The sequence below is a fragment of the Cyprinodon variegatus genome, unplaced genomic scaffold (genome assembly GCF_000732505.1).
Source record: "Cyprinodon variegatus isolate N-32 unplaced genomic scaffold, C_variegatus-1.0 Scaffold203, whole genome shotgun sequence".
In the NCBI taxonomy this organism is placed as follows: Eukaryota; Metazoa; Chordata; class Actinopteri; order Cyprinodontiformes; family Cyprinodontidae; genus Cyprinodon; species Cyprinodon variegatus.
Window position 1 is genome coordinate 429,871 of NW_015150656.1, and position 24,986 is coordinate 454,856.

The 24,986-nt window shown below is 38.4% G+C and overlaps 1 protein-coding gene across 1 annotated transcript in view; it reads right to left on the reverse strand.

Annotated features, from left to right (window-relative positions):
• Positions 1 to 1,422: 1,422 nt before the first annotated feature.
• The window catches only part of olfml2a (olfactomedin like 2A), a 36,985-nt gene continuing 13,421 nt past the window's right edge, over positions 1,423 to 24,986 (reverse strand). Inside the window, exons 2-8 of the mRNA XM_015379922.1 lie at positions 19,179 to 19,442; positions 15,243 to 15,350; positions 14,981 to 15,157; positions 13,585 to 13,819; positions 7,327 to 7,635; positions 6,945 to 7,130; positions 1,423 to 2,696 (exon numbers count right to left, since the gene is read on the reverse strand). Of these exons, the coding sequence (XP_015235408.1) occupies positions 2,092 to 2,696; positions 6,945 to 7,130; positions 7,327 to 7,635; positions 13,585 to 13,819; positions 14,981 to 15,157; positions 15,243 to 15,350; positions 19,179 to 19,442 (1,884 nt within the window). The 3' untranslated portion in view covers positions 1,423 to 2,091. The remainder of the gene's footprint in view (positions 2,697 to 6,944; positions 7,131 to 7,326; positions 7,636 to 13,584; positions 13,820 to 14,980; positions 15,158 to 15,242; positions 15,351 to 19,178; positions 19,443 to 24,986) is intronic.

Consider the following 24,986-nt stretch of genomic DNA (forward strand, 5'->3'; position numbering starts at 1 on the left):
TTAATGCAGGAAACCCCAAAAAAACATTCTAGATTTGTGTAAGAGTTACATCATAGGTGTTAAAGGTTGTATTTGTCAAGCCAAATAATATGCCAAGTTGCACTTTTTTTTGCACATGCCTAATCCCTGTTTGAAGTGCAAACATTTAAATGCTCATTTACAATATATACAGTTGTTATGAAAACATTGACATAATAAAAGCTGGACATTTCATATAAAGAAACAAAAGCAGTTCTATTATACTATCAATCAAATTATGTAGGTACATAAAGAATACATTTTTGTTCAGTTTAATCAGCACATTCCTCAGATTGCCTTGTATGGTTAAGAAAAAGGAAGTATGAGGCCAGGATGATAATCAAGCTGATTCATATAAAAAGTGCGTGGTGGCAGGATGGAGCTGATGGGCAAATGATAACAAGACTGATATCTGAGCTTTGCAAGTGTTTCTCAGAAACCTGCATGCTGCAAGAGGCTGAAATAATATCACAAGTTGAATTTGATGCCAAGAAGATAAAAAATAAAAAAAGATTAGCAAGAAGAACAAAGGTTATTAAAGCCGACACCTCTCTGGCTGAATCTAAACAGCAACAGGGAAGGCTGATTATTTAGTTAAATAAACAGAACCTCTGGAAAAAATTGACTCAGCACATGTTGAATGCTTGGGGTGTTATTTTACTCTGAAGCAAACTACAACAAAAACTAAAAGGTTTCCTTCTTCCATAACTGTTAAAGTATTTCTTACCCTTGTACTTAAACCATGACTTACACTTATACCGGTACTCATATAACAGAGTTGATCATCAAAGAGGTTGTTTTGTGGATTTTTAAGGACTCAGGTTTCATTAAAGGTTCCCTGCAGCCTTTAGAGTCAGTGTTGAGACCCCTTCTTCCCAAAAAACAGTATTTCTATTGCCTGAGGGGATAATATGATAAGTTTAGAAGAAAGAAGAAGAAACAAACTAAAGTGATATGGCAGCAGCCTTGAGCCCTCCCCCCTCCCCCACAGTATCATAGTGCTCATCTAATGGTGCTTGTTTGGTGAACTTAAGCTGCGTTCCCTCAGTGTTTACATCCCAAAATAAAACCCTTATTAAGTATCATCCTTTTTTTCAAGTGATGAAATGTACATTGTTACACCATATTCTGTGACTCAGCCATCATTTTTTAAGGAGGTGCTGTTGAAGAATCTCCTCACGAGTCTACTATGTACTGAACCAAACAAGACTTTTAACACAATCATCAGAAAATCTCTTGAAACGTCGCTTTTGTCATAGTTGTTTCCTTTTAACTAGCTACATGATAAAAAGGTAGAGAAACAATCAAAACCTGAAAAAAGATGAGATGTTTTAGGATGGTAATAACATGAGGGGCGTGGCTTAAGTTCACCCGACAAGTGCTATGATACTTTTTCTCCTGTTCAGCTGTGACTGTTACCATCCTTTGACTGACGGTTGTATGGTTAGTCCTGCCATGCACGGTAAGTGATTAGTAAAAAGGAAAAACATCAAATTACAGAATGGTAGCTATTAAATAAAAACCAGGTTTGATTTGAATCTGTTTTGTTTTTGTTAAAACCACACACACAAAAAAAAAACTAAACATGACTAAATGGCATCAAAGGACATTTTAATATTTGCTTCCTGTGCTTGTATTCAGTCAGTTGTCGGTTGATCGGTAAAAAATCAATAAAATAATGTTTTCAGGTTTTTGTCATAGTTTGTAGTTCGAAACTCTGCAAATAAGTGTAGGGGTCAAAACTCTGTATGGAAACCTGTTTTGAAAGATATTACACAATACGAAACAAATTTAAATCAAGTAGAAGGTGTTAGATGAGTTCTTGATATCAAAGCTACATTCCATAATTAACTTTCTGTGTAAATATTTTCTCTTTTAATTGATTTCAATACAACCTGTGAGACGATTTCAGCTTGATCCTGCTTTTTGATCTTTTCACACTAGTTTGAGGTCAGCTAAACAATAACATAGCAGTCCTGTTCCATCCAATAATGTGGGCTTAAAGGCTGGTAAATACTTAGAATCCTGTAATTGGTTGCCATATTGGCAGGCCTACAGACACATAGGACGTGTTCACTCCTCAATGAAGTTTACCTGATATGTGACCTGATTGCCATTGTCCCATGCGTACAAAAGCTTATCCTTGGGGTTGTAGTCGATCTGGGTGGTGAAGGAGTACTCATTGGTGAAGGGTAGGCGTGGGATTGCCTCAGTATTTGTGTGGGTATCATAGGCATAGTTCACCTCTGCTTCTTTCTGGTTGTGCACATCGACAGCGTAAAGGACGCCGCAGATGATGAAGCAGTTTCCATAAGTGTTCCGCTTGAGGCTTGTTCGGTAGGTTGTTTCCTTTTTCAGGGACAGATCTCCAGGATCCAGTTTACTAATCACAATCAACTCTTGCTGATTGTAGTCATAGTCCAAAGATGGGTAGATTACCCACAGACCACTTTCGTCTATTGCAAAGTCAATATCCGAGTGCCCCCTCCACTTCCAGGGGGTGGTATCCTCGTAAACGACATCATGCAGCAGCGTCCAGGCAGCCACATATCGCATCCGAAGGTCATACTTAATGATGTTCTTGGTGAAGGCCCTGTTGTAGTAGAAAGCTCCGTTATAAACCACATGGCCAGTCCCAATCCAGTTATAGGGCAGTTTGTAAAGGTTACTCCAACGTCCTAGGACAAAATAGACACAATATCAGTTTTGACTATGGGTAAATACCTAATTCTTATATCACCATTCAATGCATTTTTCTTCCACCAGTGTATCATCCCTGATGGAATCTGCCTGAGTAATAGCTAATTATCTCTATATTTAAGTTATCTCTGGTGACTGGTATACTGTGATCCAAGAAAAACCATGCTTTTTCAAAAATATTTCTCATCCACTCTTTTGTCATCTTCCCAGCCCCAGGCGTGCTCCCTCCCTTATTGTAATGCATCTCCTGAGACTGCAGGGCCTGAGTTCAAGTATGAACACCCGAAACCAAAAGTGATGTGCCAACACAAATGCAGTAAAAATATTTGCACATGCCCACTCATACGATATAAAAAGATTATCTCTAAACAAATTAGGAATAATCCCCTTCTTTGGCAGATTCTTCCAAGACATCAGCCTGACCTGAGCCGAACTGCTCAAACATGTGTCAACAAGTTAACAAATTTGTGTTAAATTTAGATAGAATGCATAAGATAGAAGTTCTCCATAGAGTTGCTATTTTATTCCAAACTAACCCCCGTAAACATAGCCATCAAATTCAAGCACATTTTTTATTGCCTTGGTTTGGCTTCCAGAATTTTCTGCAGGGAATTACATCTGGCATAAAAACTCTCTGAGTGTGAGTATATATCCTTTGTTTGGCTGAAGCTGAAGAAATCAGGGCCAATCTCAGTGTGAAACCATCAAATTATTCATCAATATATTTCAGAATTGGTCTGAATTAACACCTGAATTATATTAAAAGTGTAAACAGTAAATTCATTACTTAGGCCAAGAGAATGACAGGTCTTAAAATCATTTTTAGAGACTAAAAAGAATGTTTTTACACCTTCAGTTAGTAAGATAACATAAGATAAGATAAGACTTAATTGATCTCAGAACGGAGTGTCCTGTCTAAAAGCAGTCATGCAATAAATCAGACGGTCTAGTTGATCATTACCACTAAGGAAATAATTAGGGGTGGGTATTGCCAAAGAAGTCACGATTCGATTCGTATCACGATCCACAGACCACGATGTGATTCTATCACGATGTATCACAATACTTGAATTATTGCGATGCATTGCAATATTTTCTCCTCCATGTTTTGTTTTTTAATGACTTGGCGCAGTATCCCGCGGCCGGAAATGCTTGTGACACAAGGCAGTGTGCGTCAACACATCCGCAGCGACATCTACTGGACTGGAAGTTGTATTACACTTGTTTTTGGCTGATGTTCGCCAACCATTCATGCAATTTTATTTATTAATTTTTTTTTTATTAATAATCAATACTTGGCATCAAGAATCGATGCAGTAGATCACGAAAATTAGAATCACGATGCATCATCATTACGATTATTTTGCACACCCCTAGAAATAATAGACTGAAATTGCAGGCAAAGACATATTTTAAGCTTTACTTACTAAGAGTTGCAAACGTGGAGCTTCCCTTGCTAAGCTAATGTTTTTACAGTACCAGACTGTATGCACACAGGCTTATTGTAACAGTGATCATGTTAGTTTAGGATTCCACCCTTTAACTAACACACTTTGTACTATAGGTGTCATTTTCTAATCACATCCCATTTCCCATTCTAACCCTCAAATCTCAGGAAGTCAGATGGAGATAAACTGAGGCCTGTGAAGAACAAAAACAATGTGCAGTAGAATCCCCCCAGCACCACTCACTCTCTAGCCACATCCCTGAGCATAACCGCCTCTCTTAATCCCTTTCTGCTGGATTTAGTTCAAAAGGAGAGGCCAAAGCACGTCAATAAACAGCAGGAATCACGTTACTCACCAAGATATCTAGTCATCCACACACAGCTGTGCGCTCACAACTTTACAGACCTCCTCACATGTAATAGCGTATTAGTAAACCCATTTCCCAAAGATATATAGATCAACGACTCATTTCAAACACATGCAGATATTCCTCCCACTTTCAAAAAGTGAAATCCAATTCTTCAGTTTATTTAGACATAGAAGTGGACTCTCCCACCCAAAGAATCTCTGAATAAAACAACACAAACAATTTCACACCTCTGCTTGGTTTTCTAAAGCATGATACAGGACTGGTTTAAATGTTCATGATTATTCTTGCTGCACAAAACACAAGTATGTGTTTAAACACAGTGAAGGTTAAACTGATGTATTAGAAAGAGGACTGGAAAGGAACTACATCCAAAAGATGGTATTTTAGGGGTGTGTCTGTTTGAACCCTTTTTGAGGTTTAACACTGTTAAAAAGTATTTTTTTGAGGGGTATAATACAGTTAATGTGTTGTATTTTGGTCTAATTGCAGAGGCAGATAAAACTTTTATCAAACCACAGAGAAATTCCGCTAGGTTTATATAAAAAGCCAGGAGAATGTTTCTTTTTTCTGTTTTTGGTTTTTACAGCACTAGTGGCTCATTTTTAGGCTGACAGGAAAGGGGGTATGAGAGGGGGAGAGACAAGCGGGAAAGGACCACAGGCTGGATTCGAACCTGGTTGCTGCGTCAACGACGTAGGCCTCCATACATGTACATGGGTCATGTGTGCTAACCATTGCGCCACCAATGCGCACCCCGAGAGAATGTTTCTTTTTCACATACAAGAGGGAATGAGAGTGCTTTGACCACTCTTCTCGAATATTTTCTTACTGGACTAAGACAAAAAAAACTGTTTATAGCTCATACCTACTTTCATCTAAAATGTTAAAAATTGCTGGCAAAAATGATTCAATTGAATATTCTGGTACTTGCATTTTTCACAACCAAACACTTTACATTCATTTCCTGCCACTAGGAACGGAGGTAGAACGTGTCCAAGTGATTGGCCAGTTTTGGGAGCTGTTACCCGGGATTCTCAGCGCCATGGCCTGCTGGGGTTTTGCTGCTTGAAACAACTATAGAATATTTAAATGTAGGTTCATAATCCTGGGGAACTGACTGCACTGATGACATTTTGAGGTATGCTTTCTCTCTTAAAAACACTTCTTACTTAAAACTACTTTTTTCTCACTCATAACAGCAAATAAAGTAAAACCACTCTCTCGATTGCATCTGCCATTGGAGAGACTTGAGTTAAGGACTGGGCCTGGTCTTAACACTCCTAGTGACAGCAACACAAACACAGAGGCCAAGCACTTTGAAGTTTTGTGATGGAGGGGACTGGTGCAGAGGAGCAGAGGTGTCTAACTGTAGCACGGGACTAGATTCAAATTATTGTAGCATTTTAAATAAAAGATAAATATAACCATAAAGCAAACACAAATACGTATTCAAGATCAGATGCAGTACACTTAATAAACATTGGAGGGCATCAAACAGATACTTTTGGACCTAAAAGCAGGAATGCAAATGTGCCTATTATGAAAACAATTTAGACAACGAGTATCCATGGATACAGCTTTGTGATTCAACCATAAGACTGTCAAAATGACATGTATGGCAGAAATTTAAAGCTAAACCAACGTAAAAATCAGAAAACATCATTATGATTATTTACATATAGCAGTGACTGATGTGTAGAAATAGATTTTCTTTATGTGAGTGAAAATGAATGTCTACATTTGAAACCCTATAAGATTTTAAATTTTGGTGAGGCTTTGGACAAAAGTGGTAACAGGACCAAAACAGACACAAAATACTAAAAACACAAGTTAAATAAAACTGAGAAATGATGGAACCATCATCAACAGAAACACAAACAGCGGAGCTGTGTTTCCGAGAGTTAAAATTTTGAATATTTTGGATGGAGAAGAAAGATGGCTTGAGAGAGGAGTGAAAAAAAGTCTTTCATATTGATAGAAAACAACTCCAACTGGAGAAGAAGGCCTCAGTTTTCAATTTTTAGCCCAGGATTTAGCTTGATGTTAAGTCAGTTTCTAACAAATTCACACCTTCCAGCAGGCAACCAAATAATTTCTCAATCCTTCACCAGCTCTGAACCTAGTAAGTACTTTGCACAAACAGCAGAAACTCTTGTAGTCCGGTTGTTTTGTATAAAAACTAGGGCTGGGCAACTTAACGTGTTACTTTCAGCTTAATTCATTAGACTATTAAGGCCGAGATTTACTTTATCGCACGTTACAATGCTATTAATCACGTTTAATCAGGCAAATTATGCGATTTAATTGTGATTAAAGATTTTAAACATTGCCCAGTCCTAATTAAAAACTTTTTTGATTAGTGAGAGGAATTTTATACATCTTCTTAAGAAGACCAGAATGATACACACCTTGTTTGAAGTTATCCAGGTTACGGAACTCCACTAGGTTGTTACCATAGTAGTAATTAGTCACATAAATCTTGGAGTCCTTAGCCAAAGGATCCTTCATCCAGGCTCCTTCGTTGCGCCCATAACTGTGTTGCTTCTCTGGTTGCTCTATGGATGCCAAAGTCCCTTCACAGTTCAGGATCTTCCCTAGAAAAACAAGCAGGAAATTAAACCTCCTTGTCAGGGTAAAAAAAAACGACTTACAAGATAATTAGCTTAAATGGATTTAATCCCTCTGCATGTATTTACTGCCATAACCCACATGCTTTCTGCTGCTTAGTCGGCCAGTTTTACTGTACCTGCACACAGCTGAACACTGATCTTTCTCACTGCAAAGACGTACCTGCTCGGTGGAGACTGGGCCGACTGTTGTTGTTGGAGTTGTCCAGCACAAGAACAATAGTAGGAGCAGGTCTTTCAAACAGGGGTTTACTTTGGGTTGTAGTGGTGGTGGGTTCTGAGGGGGTTGAAGTGGTGGTGACGGTTGTGGTGGTGGCAGGGGTAGTAGTGGTAGTGGAAGTAGTGGGAGCTGTAGTGGTCTCAAAGCGCTCAGCCACAGTTGCCTCAAGAGGTTCTAGGATGGTTTCAGTCCCTCCCTCCTCAGACTCGTGTTCTGTGAGATGATGGACCGGGTGTGTTTTCACTGAGTGTTCTGATAAGAGGAATCAGAAGAAAAGAGCAATGAAGACAACAGAGACAGTAATTGGAACAAAATGTCCTGAGGAGGAATGCTGTCAAACAGGAGAAACAGCAGATCTTTTTTTTTTTAAGCTTTTAACTTTTGTTAACTATTTAAAGAGAGAAGGGATCAAGCATAATGGTTATCGTAGGTACAGAGGTTTTTGCTCTACACAAATATTTTGACCAAAAAATATCAGGAGTATATTTGTAAGAATATTTACAGACTCTAACATTTTTTAGGCGCCTTTTCATCCTTACCGTAAACCATGAGAAAAATATTTTTATTTCATGTTGGATGGCAATCTAAGACTTGTTCAGAACCAGGGCCTCAACCTCAGAGGGGCTAATCTGCTAATATGTCCTGTGTTCAAATCTGAAGCCATCCCAAACTAAATATCATCTGTCCTGTGGTATTACCCAGAGATAATGAACAGAATCATTGGCAAAGGGTCTCCCTGGTAGACTCTGAAAATTACAGAAAACAAGTCTGACAGTGGTATGAACAAGCTTCTCTTAGTACAGTTGTGTAAGTACCAATGACTCTTAGTCAGGTTCTCTGAAGAGATGGTTATCAAGAGTGAAGTGGATTACATAGGCTAACACCTTTAACATGCAATAGATACCTCATAATGAAGTGCGCCATAGGATGGACCTCAACCATGGCCAGTTTTATCAGCAGTGTTATCACTTTTAATTAAAACTACTTAAAGGTATTGCTGGTTGTTGTGTCACAGGCATTTCAGTTATCAGAAACTAAAAGGTGTTGCCATAAATACATTGCATTTTTATCTTAAGTTTTTACCACATGAAAACATTGGTAAAAGATCTCAGGTCTTCTTTAAGTTAGAAAAAACTATAAAGAGTGATTGGCTGTTGGGGATGATAGATACAACTTATCAAATATGAGCTTTTAAGCTGTTTAAGTACACCTAGAAAACCTGCTGGGGGCATTGATGGAGAGTATACATGCTGGGATACATGCATTAATCATAGAGCCTGAGGCTCAGAGCATTGACATCTATAAAACCACATGCAAACTTGATAGAGTGCACAAAATTGATCTAACCAGCTGCAAAAGGAAATTAGTTTCTAAAATGAGCGTGAAAAAGGGGGAAATTTTTAGCTGCTTGTTTTATATGCAAAACAAATGCTCAATTCCAAAACATCTAAACTTAATAGGGAGTATGCAAATATAATTTATTAGTACAACAAAAAATTACCTACACCAAGGAGGTTATGTTTCAAGTTTGTATGTCTGTCTTTCTGTCTGTGTACTGGGTAACTTGAAAAGTTATGAACAGATTTTAATGACATTTTTACCAAAGGTGCACCTGAATCCAAGGAACAATAAAAAACATTTTTAAGAACAATCCACATCATAATTCTGATTTTTAAAAAGGATTCTTTAACATTATTTGGCGTAACAAGCAGTTTCCCTATAAACTAAAGGTGGCCAGCAGTGACCGTTGACAGCTGCAACATCAGACTCAATAAAGTCCAGAAGTATCATACTGAAGACAAAAACACAGGGAAGGTTCACCATGTCGCTCGAACTTTCAGTCTGCTCATCAAAGAAGAAAGCAGAGTGAGTAAAATAGATGAGAGCAGAACAAACACCAGAGGCTGCGGAAACACGCTGTGCCTTATTTATAAACTTATGAAAGGATTTTAAGGAATTGTTACCAAAGGTGCACGTCATGCCAACTAACAATCGATTAAAATTGGATAATGATCCAGATCACAAGCAAGTTTTAGCTATAGGTGTAAGTCAGAATATCGAGGGAAATATGCTGCTTGGTGGAGGTCTACACTCTCTGGGTGCTTTTCCAATCTAACAATGATTTATGTTATGGTTCTCCGCTTTTGGGACTTTGATTGTTTAGTTTCTGTATCTAAGTAATTCTGTTTTGTTGATCTATGGTTTATTTTCCATTTTGTGTTATATTTAAGCCAGTCTTTAGTTACTCTCTGTTGCCCCCTTGTGCCTGTCTCCTTTCCTTTAGCTCCCTTCTAGTCGCTTCCATCCACACCTGCTCCATATCATCTGATTACACCAGTCTTTGTTCTGTCTCCCATACATACTATCTCTGTGCAGTTCGTCAGTTCTGGTTCCTTGGTGCTCTTTTGTTGCTTCTTCATCTCTGCTCCCCACATAAGTTTTCCCTGATCTTTGCTGGTTTTTGGTAAGTATTTTTTGTGTTTTTGGATGTTTGCCTCAGTTTTCCTCCATTAAACCTACAAGAACTCATCTCTGCCTTACTCATATCAGCTTTTGGGTCTTTAAGCAACCTCACCCCCACATTGACAATTTAACAATTAAAATCTGAGAAAATATTTGTATTGTCAGAAGTACTATTAGTCATATTAGAAAGGGTAAAGACATCTGTGAGGACAGATTAATGCAGCGGGAGAAAGAAAAAGACAAACACCATGACCAAACCTAAATATTATTAGATATTTATAAACAAAACAACACGGAACATTAACAGTCACCAAAGAAGAAACATCCATGCAGTCTGTAAAGAGTTCATATCGTGCAACTTAGGTCTAAGTTGTTATGTCTCCTGATAAAAGTCAACAGTCTGCATCACAGGCAGCTTTTTTCAAGTTCTAAACTATTTGATTCAACCTGCGTAACAGATGTGTGAGGGAATTACAGCTGAATATCTTTCTGACAGGCATGCTGGGACCACATGGACAGCAAGAAAAAGGCAAATGGTAGAAAGATTTGAATTAATAAAGCAATCATGGTTTTTAATGGTTCTTTTATTGAGGTTTAGAAATAATTTCAGAGATAAAAGGCAGCCAAGCAGCAATATGAATGTGAATATCAGAACCAAATACAAGATGCTCAAATGATCATGTTTTAAGGGTCTGTTTAAACCCAATCTGTTTAATCTGCTATGGATTCAATTTTTGTACTAACCTAGAGAAACCCACATCTTGTTTACAGCTGACTGCATGGAGACAATATACCAGCTAATAGTTGATGAATGGAACAGCAATCTGTCTTCAGTTAAGCACATGCAAGGGACATTTTGGAAATACGTTTTTCATAGTACAGATCAAAGTCTTTGGCACAATAAAACTTTTATGATTATATTGTTTTTTTGCATAACTTTAATTATGATGTCTGCCTTCTAGTTGCATCACATTTTTTTAATTACATTTCAACAGTGGAAATAAATTCTTTATTTATTACAGATTCAAAAGAGAGTCAAAAAATGCCCCCCAAAAAATTAAACATATTTTGTTTTGATATCTTATATCCAGGAAAGATTTCTGCACTTAAACATGGCACCTTTTTCCACCTATTTTATGTCCTTTTGTTTGGATGATATGGATGACATGTTATTAGGCTCCAACTACTTTTTGGAGGGATTATATGATAGATTAATTGATTTTATTTGTACTGTTTTATATAACATCCTTTCAAAAACAGCACTTAAGCAACATGAAGAGAACAACAGGAGATGAGCAATATGAATGTGAATGGGACAAAACAGAAGTATTACTATTGGATTGTTGATATAATTTTGGGCTCTACAGTAAAAAGCTAATAAATTTGAAATGTCTAAAATGACATTAAGTTATGTTCTGCAATGCAATCAAATATCTACTGTTTCTACATTCTCATCCAGGAGGAACGATTCCTGCAAAGTCAGGAATCCGGTAGTTTTTATTTGATATAAAACTTTACTAATATGATTGTATGATCTGATTGTCTGTACAGTGTTTTCAGATGACATGCATTGTGAAATTGAGCTATGGAAATCGGCTAACTTGATCTGAATTGTTTTAGTATTCAATCCTTGTTGCAAACAGCTGCAGTTTTGTATAATAATTGCAGTTAACAGACATTAATAAAGAAGATAAGAGAATTTAATGAATGGAGATTTCCAGTAGAGGATGATGTCTGGCTTGAGAACACTTTCGGTATTTCTATATAGAGTGTCTGCTGCTCATTTTCAGGTTGTTTAACCCCGAAAACAGGCTCCTTTTTATGTAGTCATGATATTGATGATGAGGACATTATTTTCTGTGCAAATTTAGATAAACAGCCATGACAGGAAAGGAATAAAACAAAGCCTAAAATGTAAAGAGGAATAATTAATCTAGTAAGATTATTTCCAGCTGTGTTGAAAGGTAGATAAAGCCAGAGAGTTAAGAAATGAGGCATCATCCTTAGTAATAGATGAATGAGTGAATAAGTGAATGACAGAAGGTCGGAAAAAGGCGCCATATAGGAACATTTCTAGATAAGAACACCAACAACAATCTGCAAAAAGAAAACAGATCTTTATTTCCTTCAGCTGCACTGTAACTGTTACAAAATGTAAGTTATTTAACATTTTTGAAATTACACATGAAAGGAATGAAAGGCTGGAGCGGTTCTGCCTTTCCTGGCGATTTTAAGGGTCACTGCATCCTGTTTGCAGCAAAAGGAGCAGGTGCAGAGATTTGACAAGGATGGCTGGGCTCTCTTAGATTCACATACATGGCAGAACATAGCTTCTGACAGCACTATACATGCACACTGTGAAAACGCAGCAGGCCTAATCAGCTCTCTACAGACCTAAGGGGAGTTTAGGAAATGTTTTCTCTCCAACATAAGGTCCCTCTAGTTCACTGTAAGGAAAAACGCAAAGGATTGTCATGAACATTCAGACAATCAATTTTGGCTCCAACTATATTGGTAATAAAAAAGGTTTGATTCTCTGCACACAACAAAAACACTAGAACTGTTACAACTAATACTATTCTAAGAAGACTCTTCTACTGTTCCCTGTTGGTAGAAACCTAGTAAATATTGACCCCCTGACTGTTTGCCTGCTGCCTTATGATTCAGTGTCATGCGGACGTAAAGACTTTTTTAGATAAATTTCAACACCCACCTTGGATCAGGCACACGTTTACAGCCACTGGAGAGAAAAAGAAGCTGATTGCAGAACGTTTTCATCTCATATCAGGTTGCTCATTTATGATCTGTCCTTATAGCTGACCTTAATTGTTCATTTCACTCACCTGCCTAACTCTGCCCGGTCTCTAATTATCAGTCATCCTATCCACCTGCGCCTGCTGCTTCATATAGGGCTCAGCTCAGCTATCAGGGAAAGATCATCGTATGATGTTCGTCAGTTTGTTTCATTAGTTTTTAGTTTATTTCCAAGGTTCGTGTCCTTGTTCCTGGCAGCCAGCAGGTTGAGAGGTTTTAGTGTTTGTCTCGTCTCCTGAACGTGTCCTGGCTCCTAGGTGAAGAGCAGTTTAAAATTCTGCAGTAATCCCGGTACCATGTCTTGTCTCTGTCCCTCAACCACTCAGCATGCCTGTCTGCATCTGTGCGTTTCTGTCTGAGCTCATTGCTCAACACATGGAACTCTGGACCTGCCTTCACGCTCTGTGGATTCCTGGATCCCTGGATTTGTCTGTTCCTGTATGGACCAGAACCCCTGACTGGGCTGCGGACTCCTGGATTCCTGAACTGTTTCTGTCTGATCTGTATCCCTGACCTGGAGTGGATTCCTGCCTGTTCACTGGGGTTTCTGCGTCAGGAACACTCCGGGCGGCTCTGCGCCGCAGCTCATTTTGCAGTCCATCGGCTGGATCCTGCCTTCCCCGGATAGGATGGACTGAACTGTTTAATGAGGTTAGTGACTCACAGAGATAATCATCTCCTGTCAGATGATCGTGGTCACTTAGCTGTGTTTCTCCCTCAACAGAGTCAGTGATTGGGTGGTACCCCGCCTCCTCCACTGCAGCCGCTGCGATCCACAGCTCTGCTCTTCTGCTCTGTTATGTTTATTTTAATAAACGTTTTGAACTTTCCCACAGCCTGTCTCACATTGAATACTGGGTCCATCTGTTCCATGACAAGTTCGCCATGATCTATGTTTAGAGAGACCAAATTTGAATCTCTTACCTCCTCTTTGGCCGTCTTCGTTCATTCTAGAGGCCTTGTAGTACGTGATGCTCCTCACGATGCTAGGCTGGTGGCCAACCACCTTAGATTTTGCAGTAGGGTCGGGCTTAGCTGGTTTTCCAGCCTTTGTGACCTCTTTCTTGGGCTTGATTGGCTTCTCTTTGGGTATCTTGGAAGCAGGGGTCTTTTTGTTTGCTACTTTTATGGCAGGCTTGGCTTTTTCATCACGAGTGTCCTGTGAAGAAAACAAGAGGGTTGTCAACGGTGCCAAAGGTAACATTGGGAATCTTTATTTGTTTGTTTACCAATTTATCTAAAACAAACAGAATATTTTGAAAAGTTACGGTTTTTTTGGTGTTTTTTGTGCAAAATCATTATGGTTAACATATCTAAAGTCTTTGTAATTATTCTATATAATTTATTTCACTTTGTGCGCTGAGTTACTGTAATAAGTAAATGTTTCAATAATATTTCAATTAATTGAATATGACTGTAAAACCAATGGTTGCTAATTTAGGATAATTTGTCTTTTGTAAAATATATTTAAAACTTTTTTTACAGTTAGCATCCTCTTACTTACACAATGTAAAATCACCTCTACTGATAAAATGACGTTTCGCAGCAAGTTGAAAGATATTCTTTAAAAAACTGTTAAATGTATTCTATATATAGAGCATTAACTAAGAATCTGTATCAACAGATTTAAACTTGAAATCCTTAGAAAGTCATTAATTTTCAGGTAATAAACTGCACCTTTAAGATAGGAAATTGAAAAAAAATAAAAATAAATAAAGTTTGGTTACTCATTTTAACATAACTTTAGATAAAGTTTTTCACCAATGCACAATTTTAGCTTTTCCACCTTTATTTGCACAGAATTCACAGTAGGGGTGCCCTGTTATGAGGGGCCTGCTTCAGTACAAATATTAGGATTATAAATAATATTTCATATGCAAAATTACATCCTAATTTTTTTAAATATACACTCAGAGATCTGATCACAGGGGTGATTCCAAATTGTAAAATCATTTAAAACCATGATTTAATAATTATGATAACAGATTAACACAAATGCAGTTGTGGTATCTTCTGTCTGTGAAATATTTTGATGTGTTTTTCTTTTTATATATATATATCTTAAAATATATTAAAGAAACAAATTAAAGAGGTGATAATATATGTTGAATAGTAATAAATAAAGATGACTGAATAATAAAAAAATGCTTCAAAATATACAAAATTAAGAATTATTTTAATAATGGACATTAAATGCATAGTAAATTTTGCTCCTATCATTACCTACATGTAAAACTTAGCCCTGTACCGCTAAAAACTATGCATGTCAGGAAGGTCTCGTTTTATAAAAAGCTTAAATTGTCACTGAGCTGCTTCAAACCTGTGCTTTGCTCTCAGATGAGTCTTTCTGCAGCAGCTGCAGGCTTAGTGAGGAGATCTCCTTCTTGATGCTCATCATGATGTTGGAGTAGTTCTCATATTTTTTAAACTGGTTGGTGAGGCTCATCATGCTGTCCCGGACATATTCGTTGTCTCGAGTTAGGTTTGCTTTGATGGACTGTAAGACAGTGGTTATAGTTTACATTAAATGAACACGTTTTGTTAAACCCCTTCACTCTGTGTGATTGTTCTTTGTTTCCTACCTCTTCAAGGGTGTTCATCTGAGAGACAACCTTGTTGATGTAGGAGTGAACCTTTAACATATCCATGCTGTACAGAGTTCCCTCCAGGAGGTCCACCATAGACTGCAGCTGGTGAACCAAACATAAAAAAAACATCTTCAATCCTTTTTACATCATCTAAACCCCAGGTGTATATATTTATATGCAGAGATGGGAAGTAACGAAGTACAAATACTTCGTTACTGTACTCAAGTAGATTTTTCTGATATTTTTACTTTACTTTACTACTTATTTTTATGGCGACTTTTTACTTCTACTCCTTACATTTTTACACAAATATCTGTACTTTCTACTCCTTACATTTTAAAAAATTGGCTCGTTACTTTAGTTTTGAATCATTTCAATGGAGTTACCGTTATTATTTTTCACGTCATCAATACCAAATTCAATCTAATTGGATGGGAATCTACGTTGCATTTGACGCACCACTACAAGATAAATCGACAGTTTCGGCGGTATTCATTGGCGGCAAATCATTGCAGCTTGGTGGCGGTGGCGTTAGCATAGTAGCATGGACGACGAGATGATTGAAAATGAACACAACGGAGATCTAGTCCTATTGGCAGACATCCATTTAAAATGTAGGCAACGGCATGAAAAAAGGGGTTTCTACTTTTACTTTTATACTTTAAGTAAATTTACAAGCCTGTACTTTGTTACTTTTACTTGATTAAAGAAGTTTAATCAGTACTTCCACTTTTACCAGAGTATTTTTTAACACAAGTATCTGTACTTTTACTCAAGTATGGAAAGTGAGTACTTTTGCCATCTCTGTTTATATGGTTGCATCTAAAGAACACCCTGCAGTACTCATGGATCACTGTTTAGTTTAAATTTTATTATTTCTCATATATCAGCCTACTGAAACTCAGAAATGTTGGTGTACTTCAGACCAGAAATACAAAGACGTGTATAATAATTTTTTAAACAGATTTGTTATCCTCACCCCAGTCCAAATAAATAGTTTTTTTGTTTTTTTGTTTTTTTTCGGTCAATGTATGGAGGTATTCTTTTCTATTCTCTATCTAACTGGCAAATTATGGTCTCTAATTTTAACTATGGGGAACTGAGAGCTGCAGTGGTTGAAATGTTTGTTCTGGGTTATTTTGTGACATTCTGTCTGAATGAGTCTTTAAGGATAACCAATTTCATCTGTAGCTGCAAATATAAATTACAAGGAAATAAGATGTCTACATTTAACTTATCCCTCTAGGAGCAACAGGCAGAGTGAAGGAGCAAGCTAAGGCTAAGGGTCCTGCTCAGGGACCCTGGGTAGCAGGCTAGCATATGCCCTCATGGAGGAGTTTTCGTTATCTCCTGAAAAGCTCTATCACTCTTCCTGCTTATGCTCTCTGGTTTCTCTCTTTTTCATCTACCCTGAACCATGTTGTCAGATATGATCTAATCATATAATTAGATCATATCTGACAAAAAGTTATGTAATTACTTGATTCTGCAGGTTTGACAGAAATCATGACAAGATGAGGTCATCTTTTAAATGATGATTTTAGTTTAAATTCATACTGGTTTGGTGATCTGAAAGTTTCAGTGTAATAAAACAGCAGAAAGGGAAGCGATCTGTGAGGATCTGCATAAATTATTTCCTAGTCTACCGATATATCATTCATTACTTACATTTACAGGATAGAACAGATTGCAGTCGTACCCTCCAAAGGTGTCATTAATTATAATTAACTAAGGCAAATGCAGGTGTGTTATGTTTAGATTTTAAGATGTTTGGATGTTCTTTTTTTCTTGCTCCTTTATGAAAAACTAGATTAAAGGAGTCATTACCTAAAAAAAAAACTGTCCTTCATGTGAAGACATGTTGGAGTTGGGCATTGGCTAAAACCTGTTGGACAATTAGGAGTGTGAAAGTGGTTTGGTTGTTTCATCTTTGTTTGAACCAGAGAGTAATTTTGGTCTTCTTTATTGATTAACGTAATTTGTGGAAAGGTGCTAACATTAGCCAACCTTGCTTTTATGACTCCAGTCTGTAATCCATCAAAACAGGCAATTCCACCAATCAGAACCTCACCTGCAGGAAGTAATTTTTTACTTTTTACTAGAGAGAGAAATGATGACAAACCAAATATGGCAAACTGCTAATGTTTCTAATGCTACATCCAAGTGAACACACATAAAATCAAGCTAGATTCCTGCGCATGCCTTTATGATAAAGATGAAATCTGAATGAGCTCTATTTATTTTTTCTATAAAAAACATGAATATAAGGACAATTACTGTAATATTATTGCATGACATTGCTTTGAGTAAAATGTAGTTTATTTTAATTTTTGCTCAACCTGCAACCAAATCTAATGTCTTTTATTGTTTTGTTTTTTTTTTGTTTTTGTTTTTTTCCCAATGTCTATTCTGCTTTGCTTAGTCTTCCAGCAAATACTGTTCCCATGACCTCGGCTGGATGAGCTAATGCTGATATAAAATTATCCAAAGACAAAACACAACATTCCTCTACACTGCATCCTACAAACAGCTTACACAAGCTTTAATTTTTCAGCACATGTTGGAAGCTTTTCAGCTCCACCACCAACCTACACTTAAAGACAAAAAAACAGGTTGGGTGTAAGGAATAATCTCCATTATCAAAATGAATGAACAATGCCTCCACAACGCCCATTCATTTCTGATAACAGAAACCTGATTCCATATTATCCTGCTTATACCATAGTGACTTAAACAAAACAAATGTTTAGTCAGCTATTTATACGTTATTATATTTTTTAACTTTCAACAGTAAACTCATGTTTTTCACAAGAAGTGACTGTGCATTTAATAGATGTTGATGTAACATGTTGCCAAGGTAACCGTCTCCTGCCACAGAACCTGCATCCTGGTCAGCAGCTGTTATCGTCTTCTGGAAGGTCATTACCAAGTAGTGTTTGAAAAAGCATAAAATCTATCTGACAGGAATCCTTCAGGCGACATCCTAGCCTCGTGAGACCATCCTGATCTCGCGAGCTTTCAAGGTTTCCCTCGCAGATCAGTCTGGAGACTCTCCGTTAAAGAAAATTTGTAGCCGTTCACCAAACGAACGTCCAATCAGCGTTGGCTTTGAGGCGGGTTGAGGTGTGACGCAACGAGAAGCGCGACAGTTCAGTCTAAAGAACATGGCGGCTTCAGCCGATGAAACTAGCGTTAGCGTGGCTATCGAGCAAGTTTTAAGTATTTCTTCACTGAAAGAAGAGCAAAACACTGCTCTGGAGGATTTTCTCAGAGGAAAAGATGTTTTTGCTCTTCTCCCGACTGGTTTCAGCAAGAGTAGCCTGGCTTGTAGTTGTGTTTTCGTCGTCGCTCTGTTAGTACGTCATATGCTGCGTTGATTTGATTGGTTTATTTGGCCCGTCTATCACCAACATAGGCCAATCAGCTAACCAGTATTTTCGCCCCTTCCCAAAATTACTTCAACGGAAGGTTTCCTGATGGATATGCGGAGCAAATCCATCTGGCGGAGTCAGGTTAGGGACATCCTGCTACCAGTCAGAATCAAGAACTTACACAGACACAGTATAAACCAAGTGGTGACCTTAAAACCTAAAAGTATAGCTTTATCCAAGCTGCCCTGATCTAATCTTGGTGTGAGTGGTAGCCTCGATTCCCCAGTTTTCAGGGCGGGTGCCGTCAGCTGTTGTAGCCCATCTGATTCAAAGGTTTTTTGTGTTTGTTAGTGAGAAACAAAATGGATGTACTTAAAAAAAAAAGTAGTGAAGTGTTTAAAGATTTGGAAAACACAACAACAGACAAATTAGAGAAATGTTACAAAAAGAAAAGTTTGGAAAAAATCTGGGTCACGTTAATGTTACAATTAAGGCTCCTTTACAAAAGAATAAAACAAATAAGAAGAAAACCATATTTCTGAAGCTCCGCCTTCCTCACCTTTAATAACTCTGGGGCCTGTTTCTTCAGCTTCTCCATCTTCCACTCATTTTCACATGGGTTTAGGGAGGAAGGTGGAGCCGTGCATGAACACTTACAGTCCGATCCAGAGCTGACCGTCTCTACCGTGTAGAAATCCTCCACCCGCACGGCGCCGCTACGCAGCCGCTGGCAGGCATCTTTGCTCAGGGGCCGCATGATGCACTTGCAGCGGCAGTCGGAGCCCTCCGACGTCATCCTTACAGGCTCAGTCTCCCCAAATATCTAAAAGACACAACGTTTTATTTTTTTTAAACCATTTAGTAACTCGTAAGAAGAATGGAGTGGAAAAGTCTGAATGGCTAAGTTTACTAAGAGTATAAACTAAGGTGTTTTGTTCTCTCCGCAACAGAAGACCTGAGGTGCCTTTCCCAGTCATCTGAAACAGAGGAAGGAAGGAAGGTGATTCTGAAAAATAAACACATGCTTCCTTTCTTTTGAATGTAAGCTGGTGTGACTCAGACAAAATCCTTAGAGAAATATATAATTCAGTCAGCCTCCCCACCAGCTGGCCTGCAGCGGTTGATGACAGGCTCTTTGGCAGACCATGGCTTACTTAATAAACAGGAGGAAAGGCATTGCCATCTGAACACAGCCTTCCTCACATTTCCTATGTTGGCATGAAGGCTTACAAAAAGTGAAGAAACCCCCTAATTCAGTTTATTGCAATGCCCAAAAAAATGTTGAAGGGATGATTCTGCTGTAAAATGCTCCAACTAATCTGAACAATCAGGCTAAATTTATTTTTAACCTAAGTAGGTGTTTCCTGAATGAACCATAGTGAGCTTGGTGGAAACATGATTTTGGAGTCAGAACAAAGTAGAACAATGCACAGCATTTGCCCTTTTGGGAATCCATTGTCACAAAGCATTTACTCCCTATTGAACGTCTAATCTAGGCATCAGAGAGCACGAATCAAAAGCTGAAGTATTAGACAGTTTGATCTAATATTCCAGCAACAAAACATGGTAGATTTGCTTGCAGAAAGATGTAGGTCCTAATCTTCATAAGGTTTGCACGTCTTAAAAGATGTGCGAAGTGGCTCTTCAAAAAAGGTGCAAAGTGATTTACGCTTTCAAGTCAGCAAACAGCAAATGAAAACCTTTTTTTTCCTACATGTTTGCTTTGTATGCAGATCATACTCTAATAACCATAATGTACAAATTAACAGATGGAGAATAAGCAAATGTAAACATTCAAAACATGCAAAGTGATTTTCTAAATCTGAAACTGGCTTCAGATGCAGTTTTTGCCCGTCTTTTAGTACTCCTTATAGTTAGGTACATTTTTCTGCCAAAAAGTAAGCATTGGTGTAACAGCAGATGATGGAGAGATATTCTGGGTACATGTAAATTGATTTGGACTTTCAAAAAGTCCCATAGTAGAATAATATTACCGATAATAAAGAAATAATAAAGGTATACACATACTGGCATAAATAAACGCAGCAGAAGAGCAAAATGACAAACACTGCATCAAAGAGGCGCACACAGACTACAGAGATTGTCAGGAATCCAGTTTGTGTGGTCTGTTTTTGTTTCCTTTCCTCCTCCACCAGGTGGTGCCCCGTCCTCATTGGGCCTCCCTGCACACCTGCAACTTGTTGCCTCATTACCTGTGGAGTGTTCTTAAGCTGCTGACTGCCACTACCTTGGGTCCAGAGTGTTTGCTAGTTTTGGGTACTCTAGCCATGCTTAGTTTAGCAGAAGTAAGTAGCAGGAAGTCATTAGCAAACTGGATATTTCGGACCTTCTCTCCCCTGGAAGGATCTTCTGAGAACCAAACTGAGCTGAGGATTCAAGTTTGTGGTTTGGATCAACTTTTCCCCCCAAGGATTGTCTGGGGCTTCTCTCTGAGCAGGGGATTCATCTCCACAATAACCCGTTCAAATACCGCAGGAAATCTAAGTGGCAGTCAGCTTCTCCATTGACCAAGGAACAACCGCAGTCTGGGTAAACCCTGTCCGCCCTCCATCAACACGACAATCAATGGAACATCCCACACAGACTGGATTCATAAAAGACACCTTTTTCTGGAAACGTGAGTCTGCAACCTATTCCTCCTCTTCAAGTCAAAGATTCTAATTTCCCACTGAGCCTGAACTAACCGCAGTGTCTTCCCCTCACCTTCCAGTTCCGGTTTGACGGTGTTCAGAGCAGCACTGGACTCATCTCATTATACTAAATAAACCTGTTAAACTTTTCCCTGGTCTCTCTGTTTGGTCTTCTGCTTTTGGGTCAGATCTTTCATTAAATAATGACAGAGATAATAGTCTATGAAGCTATAACACCTTTTTTTTTTTCTCCAAAGGCAAAGTTCACATCTACTCTAATGACTCAAAACCAGAATCTTTCCACTCTAGGACCCAAAAATTTATGCCAGATTACCTTTGGAGATACACTTTAGTTATACTCTGTGTAGAGATCCCTTAGTTTGACAGGCTTGCTTTCCATCCAAAATATTATTGGTTCTTGTGATTTCAAAATGTATTTTGTATGAATGAAAGCAAATGCAAAACAAAATATATTCATGTATTTTCATACACATATGAACCACAACTATACACGAAGGAACACTAGAAAACTTTAGCAAAATGAGAAAACATTCAAAGTAAGTCTCTCTTATTAGAAAGAAGGGAATCTGGATAATTTAGAGCTGAACTATAACACAACAGAAATTACATGATAATCTAACCTTATTTTGATGCAACAATTGGCTCATAAAATTTTTCTTTCTAAATGTGAAGTGAAAACAATCTCACTTGTGTTAATTGGCGTCTGACTGAGAAACCTTGGCTACAGCAACAGCTCATGGGACATGATCTGGCTGAGGCGAGATGAACTGCAGGACAGATGTTGATGTGCTATGAGCTCAATGATCATTTTTATAAATGAGCTGTGCTTTTTTGACAGTCAACTTAAGCTGTACGCTTTAATCTGTTTCTCTTTAAAAATACTCAAACATAATGAGGACATTAAATGTAAATTTTAATAAGTTTGTGTCTAAAAACATGTAGTCATATAACACAGGCAAAACAACCCACAAATCACCAAACATGCAGGAAAATATCATGTTCTGTTTTAATGTGACTTGGATCATTTCTGAGACAAGGTTAGTTGTTTTGGAAATTCAAAACGAGACATGAAAACTGTGGGGGGAATTCTGTGGCACAGGGCCTGATAAAATAACAGATAAAGAAATTAGGGCCTCTACACTGGGGCTATTGTTTATTCATATATACGGAGCCTACAAACAGAAAAGACAAAGTGCGGATGGGATGACAATCCTTCCACAATCATAGAATCATAGTATTTTAACACCCTGTTATTTTGCAAGTTCTCCCACTTAGAAATCATGGAGGGGTCTGAAATTGCATGTCCAGGTAAAGGTGCATGTCCACTGTGAGAGACATAATCTAAAAACAAATCCAGAAATCCCAATATATGTTTTTTTAACTATTTATTTGTATGATACAGCTCCAAATAAATATCTGAACACCTGAGAAAATCAATGTTAATATTTGGTACAGTAGCTTTTTTTTGCAATTATAGAAGTCAAACGTTTCCTGTAGTTTTTCACCAGGTTTGCACACACTGCGGGAGGGATTCTGGACCACTCCACACAGATCTATTCTAGATCAGGCAGGATTTTGGGCTGTAGCTGAGAAACACAGAGTTGGAACTCTTTAAAAAGATTCTCTATTGGGTTTAGGTCTGGAGACTGGCTAGTCCACACCAGAACCTTGATACTGTATGCTTCTTCCAGAGCCACTCCTTGGTTATCCTGGCTGTGTACTTTGGGTCATTGTCATGTTTGAGGACCCAGCCTCCGCCCATCTTCAAGGCCCTAAGGAAGGAGGTTGTTCCCCAAAATCTCCCAATACACGGCCACGGTCATCCTCTCCTTAATACAGTGCAGTCGCCCTGTCCCATGTGCAGAAATACACCCTCATGCTTCATTGTAGGGATGGTGTTCTTGGGATGGTACTCATCATTCTTCTTCCTCCAAACATGATTAGTGGAAATATGATAAAAAAGTTCTAGTTTGGTCTTACTTTCTCCCAGGACTCCTCTGGATCATCCAAATGCTTATTGGCAAAATTAAAACGCACCTTGACATGAGCTGGTTTAAGCAGGGTAACCTTCCTACCATGCATGATTTCAAACCATGACGTCTTACCAACAGTAACCCCGGAAACGATGGTCCCAGCTCTTTTCAGGTCATTAACCAGCTCCTCCTGTGAAGTTCTGGGCTGCTTTCTCACCTTCCTTTGGATAGCCAGATAGTTCCTTTAAGAAGACTTTTTACAAAATCAAATCGAACTTGAGGAGTTCTGGATAGAGCTTACTGACAGATGAAAATGTTTTTTTTATCTTGAATGCAAAATGTTTTTTTACATATCTTTTTTGCAATTTTGGTATAATTACTGCTCTAATTGGGTTGTTCTGTCAGCTAAAGGCATGTTTTAGAGTCTCTATGTATACTCCAGGTAACGATTGACCGGTTACTAAATTAGTTGATGATTAATTTAATAATCGATGAATTGTTTCAGCCCTAAAAAATCATATATTGTGATTTCTTCATTTTTATTTGGTCTCCCTCACAGTGGTCATGCACCTACGATGAGAATGTCGCTCCTCTCCATGATTTCTAAGACCTTGCAAAATAGCAGGCGGTTCAAACACTTATTTTCCTCACTTAATAAGATGGGGATGTGGGATATCAGATTTGATCAGTTTCCAGTTTCCCAACTTTTCACAGCTATTGGGTTTCTTTGGTCAGAGCCGCTGTGGGCTTAGTGAAAGCAAAGTTATGATAGAGGTGGTGGAGGCTCATTAGTGCAGGAATGTGGACCAACTGACGGGGGAAGGTGCAGAGGGTGAGGTGCGTGCTGACCGCTCTGCTCCTGCAGACGTATCGAGAGGGGGTCCGCCGTCAGACAGGAGTCCTGATCCACGCTAAGAAACAGGGACGGATTAACAAATATAACATGAAATAAGGTGAATCACCTGATTAAACTTCGCTAAATAATGCTATAGGTTAATTCTGGTGAGCTACATTGTTCAGACATTCCATAGCTTTCACATTAGGAAGAATCCAACGAGATCTACATCGTAGTCTTCCATAGACTTTGCAGCAGCTAATCAGAATGAATCAGAATGATCTTTCCATCAGACCGGTTAGTTCCTCATGCTGTCAAATCACATGTACCAGTAGGCATACCTAATTATCCCACATCTCATGCCAAGCTGACCTACCAGCATGAGAACAGGCAACACAATTTAGAGCGGCATTAATTAAGGATACAGAGTATTTAACGCATGCTTTGAGCTTTGACCTCTAAAGTGCAGTCAAGTTTTAGGTCAAAAAGCACACAGCTCAATCTGCGCAATGAGAGGAAGAAAGCCTGCATGCTGCGGGGAGCTCTATTAGATCAGCCACAGCAGCCTTTAACAGTTAACCTCCCCTGACAGGCTGTGAGGACAAATCCCAGCACAAAATGCACTGCGCTTTGAACAACGGATGTTTCTACAACCAGCAACCTGTTGAATCTGCAGCCTTTTTTAGGCAATCAGTGATATCTTCTATCAGAGTTACACCTGCTGAGAATCTCAGACAGTTATGGTAGCAGTACAGAAACTGTTTAAAGTTGCTGCCTAAGGTTTGCGTTGTCTGTTCCCAACGCAGTGCTGTACAATGAAAGATATGCTGGTGAAGATTCTCAGTCATCCAGGTGATAGTCATTCCAAAAAAGGTTGAAAAAAAGTA